The sequence below is a fragment of the Puma concolor genome, chromosome C1 (genome assembly GCF_028749965.1).
Source record: "Puma concolor isolate L17-30 chromosome C1, mPumCon1.1.hap2, whole genome shotgun sequence".
Classification (NCBI taxonomy): domain Eukaryota; kingdom Metazoa; phylum Chordata; class Mammalia; order Carnivora; family Felidae; genus Puma; species Puma concolor.
In genome coordinates, this window is record NC_141674.1 from 40358573 (window position 1) to 40368555 (window position 9983).

The 9983-nt window shown below is 54.7% G+C and overlaps 1 protein-coding gene across 1 annotated transcript; it reads right to left on the reverse strand.

The window, feature by feature from the left end:
* Nucleotides 1–4875: 4875 nt before the first annotated feature.
* On the reverse strand, nt 4876–9023 carry DMRTA2 (DMRT like family A2). Its single transcript, XM_086715250.1, has 2 exons — nt 8305–9023; nt 4876–7053 (listed from the first exon to the last, which is right to left on the reverse strand). The coding sequence occupies exons 1-2, from the start codon at nt 8873–8875 to the stop codon at nt 6002–6004; spliced, it is 1623 nt and encodes a 540-aa protein (XP_086571376.1). The 5' UTR covers nt 8876–9023; the 3' UTR covers nt 4876–6001.
* Nucleotides 9024–9983: the final 960 nt, after the last annotated feature.

Sequence of the window (9983 nt, forward strand, 5' to 3'; positions counted from 1 at the left end):
TCAGGCAATGGAGCATGTGACTCTTGATCTCAGGGTTGTAAATTCAAGCCCCTGTTGGGCTAGAGATTATTTAAAAATAAAACCTTAAAAAAAAAAAAAAAAGAAATCCTCATCAGGTATGTTACTTATATTTGTTTTGCTTAGTTCTCCAGGTGTGGCCTTGTCCTATTCTTTCATTTGGGGCAAATTCCTCTGTCTTCTCATTTTGTCTAAGTCTCTGCACCTGCTTCTCTGTGTTAGGAAAGTCAGCTACATCTCTTGTTCTTGAGGTTAGTGGCCTTATGGGAAGAAGAGGTCCTGTAGTGCCCTACAGTGTAGTGTCCTCCTGTTCCATAGGGCCTCCGATATGTGTTGTGTGCTGCACTCTGCTGTTGTGTCCTAGCCACTTTATACTTCAGGCCAGTGGTGTGCTGAGGCTCTCTTTGCCTGTTGTGCACAATGTTTGGTTGCTGGCCTGGATGTGGCATGTTTTCACTAGTGTGTTCTGGTCTGCTTGTGAAGTGAGACCTGTTGCCACCACCACCAGAATGGAGGCCTCACAAAACTCTTAGGTCAAGAGACCTGGTGTTGGTAGGGGTTTAGGCCAGTCTTCTGGGTGAGGGGGGCCTGCCATGCTAGGACTGAGGCAAGTGTGACTGGGAAAGGTGGTTCTTCTGGAGCACAGAGTGTGGAGCTTGGTGTAAGCAAGTTAGGTAGGGAGTGTTGGCACTGCTCTGTGTTTATGCTGATGGGCATAGGAAAGAAATGGCACCAGTTAGTTCATTGTTCCCAGAAGGGTCTCTCTGTGAATGCTGCCTCTTTGGGACATGCTCTGAGATGAGCAACTCACCTCCCCACTGTGTGCCCCAGGCACTCTTGAGATCACTATTTCCAAGCTGTATGTCCAAGGGCTGTTTGCCCTGCTTTTTCTCCAAGAGCAGCCCCAATGTCCTCCAAGCTTTCCCAGAGCCAAGCACACTGACCTTTAAAACTCCAGGCTTTAAGCCCTGCTGGTTGCAGGAACTCATGAAATTCAGGCCCTGTTGCTTTCCAAGCCTATTGCTATGGGGATTTGTTTTCTCCCTGTGCTCCCCTGTGTGCTAACTTGTCTCTCACTCTTCCTTGTGACCACAGCTCCCTCCTCATGGAAGTGGCCATGATCCCTTTCTCTCCCCAGCTGTGTCTCCTCATTTCCTACCTTATTTGATGTGAGCTCTTCTCCACCTTTGTTGTGGAGTTTGTTCTGTCAGTATTCAGGAAGATTTCTGGGTATGTAGGATAGTTATCTTGTTGTATTCATGGGATGAGGTGAGCCTAGGGTCCTCCTCCTCCACCACCGTCTTCTCCTCCAAGTGAGGATCTTGAACTTTAAATTCCATCGGTGTCACTGGGACTTGGCGAAAGTGAGGACAGTCCTCAAAGTAGAAGAATAAGAAAGGGCTTTCCAGGCAGAGGGACTTGCATGGGCAAAGATTCAGGAAAGTTCATGGTCTGTTAGGTGACTCTGAGGAGCTCAGTGTGGCCAGAGTGCAAGATATAGGGAGGTGGGGATGGACATGTGGGGAAAGGGCAAAAACCCACTAAAGCTAAAGTCTCAGGGAGTAGAGAGCAGAGAAAGTTTGAAAAGGATCTGTACAGGTGGGGAGACCTGACATTTAAGCTTCATTGGTGTCACAACAAAACCAGACATAGGCTCCCCAGGGTCCTGCTCTGGGACAATAACCTTCACAGGGTGCAAAATTTTAAGAGAATGATTTTCAGAGGCCAACCTTCTTGGAATGAACAGAAAAGATGAAAGACAGAATTCCAATGCCTGGGTTCTCAACATCCTCCACCCAGGCCCATGGCTTCCGCTAAGGGAGTCCTTTGTCCAATGGGATAAAGGGCTGGGCAACTTCATCCCTCCCAAGGCCCTGCTACCACCCACATGCTGACTCTTGACCATTTGGTGTCCACACCTAGAGGCCCCATAAGTTCTGCAAATTCTGTATGTTGAATATTGAAATATTTTTCCTCATCTTCCAATCTTGTCTCTGCTCCAGGGGCCCACCACCCTGCAAAGAGTCAAGTGGTCCAGACACCTGGGAATTATCTGTGAGCTCTCCTCTTGGCTTACTCCCCTCACTCCCACCCCCACTGGATCATGAGTGGTGAGTCTGGCTCCTGATAGTTCTTTAAAAAATTTTTTTTGTGTTTATTTATTTTTGACAGAGAGAGAGAGAGAGCGCGCGCGAGAGAGAGAGCATGAGAGGGGGAGGGGCAGAGAAAGAGGGAGACACAGAATCTGAAACAGGCTCCAGGCTCTGAGCTGTCAGCACAGAACCCGATGTGGGGCTCCAACTCGCAGACCACGAGATCATGACCTGAGCTGAAGTTGGACGCTCAACTGACTGAGCCACCCAGGTGCCCCTGGTCCCTGATAGTTCTTGAAGTCAACCTTTTCTCTCCCTGTCCCTGCTTCCCCTGGCCATTTTTTGGTGCTATCATCCTACATGACTTCTACTCAGGAGACCTGGTACACAGTAGACACTCAATAGTGTGTAGCTAGCTGCTGTTGTTATGAAGAAGAGAACCCAGGGCAGGGGGCGGGGGAGATAATGTTGAAATGACCACTACAACAATCTGAGCTCTCCCATGGTAATCCAGACCCAGATCCTCGGTCCTCCCATGCCAGGGGCAGCTGCAGCAGACTTAGGGGAAAGTTTGGAAATAACATGGATGGTAGAGGTCAAGAAGGAAACTCCCATGCCACCTTCCTGTCCCCACAAAGAAGAGGTGATTCTAAAGCCTTCCACAAGATCTCCCAGGAGATCTCAGCAGTGCTCAGGCCCCAGCTCCCTCCCACCTGCTGCAGAAGATCCTCCAAACCGAGGCAGGTACTGCCTCAGCCCCCACTCCCACCACTGCCACCTAACAAACTGGCTTGAGCATCCTGGTTTCTGATTCTGACTCCCTAGAACCTGAATGTGCAGCCCTGGGCAGGTCACTGTCAGTCTCTGAGCCTCAGTGCTCCTGACTCTGCAGTTGGAATTCGCCAAAGTGTCAAGGCTGTGACTGCCTACCCCGGGTTTCCATCACTGCATCTGGGCCACCAAGACTCACAGGGCCAGGGAGGAAAGGAGCCTGGGAACCTCACTATCCCACCCTCTCAAAGTTTCACCGCTCATGAATCATTCTAAGCTCAACCCAAACTGCTGGCAGCCGGGAGCTGAGGCAAACTGTTTCCCTTCTCCGAGCAGCATGGGTACACATGAGGGACAGTTCCTCAGAGCCTCCACCATTGGCCAGGAGAGACTGCTTCAGGAGAGGAGAAGAAGGAGAAGGTCCACTGGGGCAGTGCAGAGGAAAGGAGGTCCAGAGTCCTGGGATGGTGGACAAGTCTACAAACCACTCCGGACCTCAGTTTCTTTCTTCCCTTGTAAAACGAAGCCAATAATAAACAACTCACTGGATTATTCCGAGTTTGCTGTGAGGATGAACTAAAATCCTAACCTTGAAATCCACGAAGCTCCGCTCAGGCTGTTCCTCAGAGTGGGAATGCTGGTTGCCAGGCCAACCCTTGGGGTCTGGCTTGAGCACCCGCAGGAACCAAGGAGCTCCTGGAGACTCCATGTAGGTCTCTCCTGAAACCAAGAGACCCAGAGCGATCTTAAGTTCACCTTGGATGGGGATGAAGGCAGAGGCCAGGAAGGGGGCAGCTGGAATCTATGCTGGAAGAGGACCGGAGGCCTCCAAAAAACTGGAAAAGGAGGGTGAGAAGGCTTGAGGGAGCAGCATGAAGGGCAAGAAAGTTCACCCTTCTAAAAGTGCCCGCTTTCTCTAGCTTTCCTCTCTTTTTCTAGTAACTCTTCCCTCCTCTTTCTCCTCTCTCCCTCTTCTTTCCTTCCTATCTTCCTTCCCTTTCTCGTTCTCTCTGTTGCCCCCCATCTTTCTTCTCTCGCTCCTTCTTGCACCACTTTCAGCTCATCGTCACCCTCGCACTTTATAACCAAACAGTCAAACCCCTTTCCAATTAAAGTGGAATTAGGCAACTCAATCAAATTAGTTCCCTATTAAAGCCCTTCTTTATTAAACCGTTTTTCTTGTCCTGCTATTAAGTTTCACCGCCTGGCGGAACTCGAGCCGGCCCCAGAAGTTTACCTTGGGATGACGCCGGGCCCAGACTAGGGGAGGGAGCACCCTGTTTCCCGGAGAGAGGGAGTCATCCTGCAGGGATCCGAGCAGGTGGGAGGAGGGGGTCGGCGGGGGAGCCACTATTGTGCTCAGCCCCGCTGCAGGAGGGAAAGCCACTGGGGTGCTAAGAGAGATCTGGCCGGAAGGCTCGTCCTCAAAGTCCCTTTCGGATTACACTGCCGCGGACGAGGGCAGCGCCTCCCCCCCTCCGACCTCCATCACCCCAGAATAACTCCCGGGCCACGAGCCTCTGTGGAAGAATGGTCGCAGCCCTCCTTCCCCAGCCGCCGCCTCCGTTGCCTTGGTTCCAAACCTCTTTGAGAAGGGAAGCGCGCGGTGTGCGACCCGTGCTGTGCCCAAATCTGCGGCCCAGGAGAACAGGAACCCGGCCTCCAGCCTCTCAGAATTCCGTAGGAGGCTTTGCCAGCGACCCGAGGATCCAGGGCACTGGCAAGACGACCCGCCGCTCCCGCGCGCCCAAAACAGGAGTGGGAAGGACGCAGGGTCCCCGACGCGTAGCGGGCGCCGCTCCTCGCGGAGTTCTGAGTCGCGCGTCACTCCCGTCGGCGGGGCCTTTCCCTGCGCCACGGAAAGTTTTCCGGCTCCGCACCCCCCGGGGGCGGACACCAGCCAACCTTAAGTCAAGCTGGCACCGCGGGGCCCGAGCGGGAAATCAAGATCTTTTCAATGTGGCCGCCCGAGGAGCGGGACGGGATTCGGTGCTGTTTTCTTAGAAAATAACATTTATTTCTAGCTCATGTCTATGCAAAGGAAAGCACAAAGTGAGCCATTCTCTGCAGCAGCGTTTCCCGCTGCTGTCCCTTCGGTCGGGCTTTTAGCGAGTCCCGGGAGGCGGGCGGGGATGCGCCCTCGGGCGGGCGGTTCTGGCTCAGTCACTAGTCGCTCTGTTCCTGCTTCAGTGCGCACCTTGACCACTCCTTAGGGAGAGATCGGCCGCAAACAAGAGGGGCGGGTGGGCAGGATTTGTCCCGAGTTCACAATATATTTAATCTATAAAACCTGATAAGTACAATGCGCGCATAGTCTACTTCTTTCCATTTTGTCCTTTTTTTGCTTGTTTCTGAATATTTTTCACGTTAATACCGAGGTCACCTACAGATTACAATTAATAACTTAGAATTCCATTTTATAACATTATACACTGGCTTGTATATATATATGTATAGATTATATATAGATTTATACATATATAAAAACTCACACTGCACCAAGGAAACCCATGCTTATCGGCATAAGCAACAAAGAGAGCGACAAATACCGCAACGAGGAAAGTGCACCTTAGAACTTGTTTCCTTTTTTTTTTTTTTTTTTTACAATTGATATCGATATATATATGTGTGTCCCAAAGACTCGACTCAGTGCCAAGAGATTTATACATCCTAAATTTATATTTGTTAGAGCGAATATTTTTTTTAAAAATTTAATAAGGAGAGGGAGACACAGAAGACAGACTCTCGGACTATCCTGCCATCCACTGGAGAGCGGGCGGGCGGGACGAGCACAGCAACAGGAGAGGCAGGAGCGTGTGTGGCGGCCTCAGCCTCTGAATTCTCAAGAATTCCCCGCCTTTCGAAGAGCTGATAGAGCCTTGAGAAGGGGTTTAGAGGACGAGGGTCAGGGCCACGCACCCCCTCAGAGAACACCTGTATCTGTAGTTGCTCCCTTTTGCTCAGCTCTCCACCCTTCCAAAACAAAACTGAAAATCACCTTTGAGCGAGAGGACCCGAGCCGGGGCGCAGAAGGCGCAACGGGTGAAGAGGGACCCGCGGCCCGCGGGATCAAGGCTGGGGTCCCCGTTTGGGGGCCGCCCGGATGCCGGACCCCCGGCCTACTGCTTCTCTGGGGCGCCGTTGACCATAGGCCCGTACAGGCCGCCGCCGTAGGTGGGTTCCTTGTGCACCGCAGCGGCGGCGGCCGAGCGGTCGCGCATGAGGTCGCTGAAGGCGTAGTCCATGGGCGGGCGGAAGCCAAGTGTGGGTACTAGACCCGCGGTCGAGTAGGGAGCCATGAAGGCCAGGCCACGGCTGTGCGCCGCTGCCGCCGAATAGGCCAGGCGCAGGGGGCTGAGGCCGAGCGGCGCGCCCAGTGGGTAGGCGCCGGCGTCGGCGCCGAAGTGACTAGCGTTGGGCTGCAGTGGCGAGAAGGCCGAGCGGCTGCTCAGCGAGCCCAGCGCCCCAGGCGCCATGGCGCCGGCCAGCAAAGGTCTATGGTGCGGAGGGGCAGCGGGGCCGGCCTGCAGCGGCGCGTGCAGCCCCGGCCCCCCGGCAGCGGCGGCATCAACGCGGCCCGGCCACGCGTCTTCCGCAGCTGCTACCGCACCCACCGCGGCCTTATCAGGAGGCGCGGCGGGGCCCAGGCCGGCCGCCAGACCCCCGCGGTGGTGGTTCAGCACCTGCTCGATGGCCTGCACCACGTCGCCGCCGCAACCCTGCAACACCAGCTCCAGGACGCCTCGCCGGTGGCCCGGGAAGACGCGCGTCAAGATGTCCAGCGGCGTCCGCTGCCGTGGACCCGGGCCCCCGCCCAGCCCTGGGGCGGGAGCGGCCTCTGCCTCTTCTTTGTCGGCCTCGGAACCAGACTCGGAGCCCAAAGGGCTGGCGGAGCCCGGGCTGTCCTCCTCGCCACCGCCTCCCGGGCCTGCGCTGCCCGGGCAGCTCCCACCTGCCTCCTTGGAGGCCCGGGCCAGGGGCGACCCGGAAAAGGACTCCCCGTCGCCGTTCTCAGAGCCCGAGCCCGGCCGCACCTCCGGAGAAGATGTCCCGGGACCCGAGTCTGCGCCGTCGGGTGATAAGGGCTTCCCCGGTGGCGGCTGCGGGCTGCCTGGGCGGCCGGTCTGAAGCAGCGTCTTGGGGAACAGGTCAAACTTCTGCAACTTGGCCTCTAGGAAGGGAGAAAAGGGTATATGAGGAGTGATTAGGAGCCGGGAGGCGACGGCACCCTGAGTACATTATCCCTTTGGACCCAGTTTCCTCTCTCTCTGAACCGACGACCTTCATTCACTGGGCTCCAGTGCCTCTTTCTTTTTTCTCCAGTATTCCTTAATCTCTGAGCCCTTACAGTTTTGTCTCACTTCCCCTACCCCTAGGGTGCACTCTTTTGTATGTACCCAGGACCCTAACCACTTGGGCCCTGTAAATTCAATGTCCAGTTCCCCTTTCCACATCTGTGCCCCAACACTTCCACCTTTATTCTCCTTCCTATCTTTGCCTTGACCTGGAGAAGTGGCCTGGCCCAGGAGACAATATAACTTCCACCTATATCATCTACTGTATAGAGACCCCACTCCACATCCATCGTTCCAAGAGCAAACTCTGCCCTGGGTGCCCTCTGGCCTTGGGCAACATAGCTTGTAATGGAAGGTACTTGGGTATCTAAGAGATCTCAAGCCTTTCTACAGGTAAAAATAGAGCCCCTATTTCTAATCCACCCTTTCCAAAATTAAAACCTAAGAACTTCTTCACTGCCAAGCTGGGGTCTCAGAAGGCCCCCAATGGCCCCAGACTTAATTCCTCCCTCCCTAGAAAAAGGCGAGATGTTCTTGAAGAAGAGGGTGGGGCCAGACTGGGAGTAGTGGGGGGGGGGGGGGGGGGAAGAGTGGGGATCCAGGGAAGCGAGAGAGTTCCTGCTCGAAGGAAACCAGGACAGGTGGGGAAAGATGCTAGAAAGAAGGAGCAGGCGCAGCATGCGGTTGTCCGGGGAGCATTAGGAACTTGAGAAAAGGAATCAGAGGGGGAAAAGGAAGGGGGTGTCTTCAATACCTAGAGAAAGCCGTGCGGGGAGACCAAGGAAGACTGGGAGAGGGCCAGATTTCTGAAGAAAGTTGGGAAGGAGCAGAGGAACCACGGCGCGTGAAGAGCAGAACCAAGGTTAAATATGAGACGCGCGGATTTCCGAGCAAAGTGAGCAAGGAAACTGGGACCTGGCTGCATTGGGGTAGAGGAGATAAGATTACAGGGTCTACATTTGGCCCCGCAGTGAAAAAAAGGGCCTGGGTGCCCGGTGAACTCTAGCAGTCGGGCATTTAGAAAAGGGGATTCCACTCTTTCAGTACCAAGACAAGTAAGTCTCTGGGCCACGTCCCCTGGGGCCCCGTCCCTGCTTCCCTTCCTCCCCACCCTGCCGCGCGCTCACCTGAGCTCCCCGAGCCCGCAGTGCCGCCTCCGGTCCCTGCGGGCGCTCCTGCTCCCGGCCCCCCGCCGTCGGCGGCGCACACAGAGCCGAAGACCTCGTAGGCAGGTCGCGGCGGGATAATGCCGTTGGCGGCGGCCAGCGCTAGGCCCTCGGCAGTGCCGTAGAGCAGCTGTAGCTCGCGCGCCTCGTTCTCCTCCTGCGCCTGTTGCCTGCGCAGCGCCACCTGCGCCGCCATGACGCGCTGGCGCTCCGCGATGAGCGTGCACTTGGCGCACAGGCAGTCCTTCCAGCGGCAGTAGCGCTTGTGGCCCTTGAGCGCCGACACCACGCCGTGGTTGCGGCAGCGCGCGCACTTGGGGGTCCGCGGGTACTTCTCCGCCGCCCGCAACAACAGCGGCGGCGCTCGTAGCAAGCCGCCCGCCACGCTCACCGGTAGCGACGCGGCCGCAGCCGCCGCCGCTGCCACCGACGCCACAGACGCCACGGGCGGCCCCGTCGCTGTCGCCGCCGCCGTCGCTGCTCCGGGCACGCTAGGCAGCTCAGAGCGCAGCTCCATGGCAGGACCTGGCATAGAAGACCGTGGGAAGAAGGAAGAGACTTGTGGTGAGGAGCGCACGGTGTGCTAAGGTACAGCGTACCCACGAAGAAATCAGGCTTAGGGAGGGAAATTTCGGTCGCGGAAGTTTGGCTAGTGGTGCCAAATTGCCGGGAGGAGGTGCCTTCTGATCCCCCTTGTAAGGCTGAGTTCCCCCACCCCACCCCCACCAAGGCTCTTCTTATATCTGATTTATGCGCTGGGTCTAAGATTTCGTTTGACTCAGTGGTTCCGCTGGAAAATAAAAATAAAAAGACACAAAGTTTGAAAAGTTATTGGTTCAGGTGGATATAACGAGGGTATGAAAAGTAAAATATTATTTCCCAAAGTTTAGCTTAATTGGAGTGAGACAGGTAGAGAGAAATATTTGTTTGATGGGACTCGGACTAGAGAGAAAAATTTTGATCCAACAGTTAGACCGATACCAAGAGCAAAACAGGAAAACCGAGGCGAAATGCACAGTTTTGTGGAAAGGTGGAAAAGAGAGAGCTATCAGAGCATACAAAGCATGGAGTTCAGCTGGCTGGGTCTGAAGGTTTTGGTGAGAGCAGGAGAGTTAGAAAAATCAGGAACAGAAAGAACGGCTCGAGGAAATAGAGTGAAGGCTAGCAAAACAAACATTTTAAAAGCGAAGTTAGGCGCGGGGGGAGGGGCAGGGACCCGTGGAAATGTGGGGGCTGCAAGTTTCATGAAGCGGGGCCTCCAGGGAGTGGGAGAGAAAAATGAGTGTGGAAATGAATTTGGGAGGTGTGGGGGGGGGGTTAAAGAGAAAATTAAGCCGAAGAAACTTTGGAAAAGCAAACCCAGCCTCAAGGTTAGCTTGAGGGGTGAGGAAAACAACACCAAAACAACAGCTGATACGGGTGTCTGGGTCCCAGGGTTCACTCAGGAGAGAAAGGTGTGCAAGAGAGGGAAAAACAAACAAACCCTTCAGGTAAAAGTTGTGGGTGGGGGTGGAGTAAAACCTGTGGCACAATTTTTAGTCTTGTAGCCTGGGAGAGTAGTCGAGAAGGAAAAAGTATCTTGCGAAAAGTTAGGTATTACAGGAGGGTGATCTTTTCTCTGACCATCTCACACTGCCTTC

What these genes read in the sequence shown, in the direction of transcription:
- DMRTA2 (XM_086715250.1), bottom strand. Translation starts at nt 8,875, where the DNA reads ATGCCAGGTCCTGCCATGGAGCTGCGCTCTGAGCTGCCTAGCGTGCCC. An exon ending in TGCGGGCTCGGGGAGCTCAG is followed by an intron (nt 7,054 to 8,304) that starts GTGAGCGCGCGG and finishes CTCCCTTCCTAG; the next exon opens with AGGCCAAGTTGCAGAAGTTT.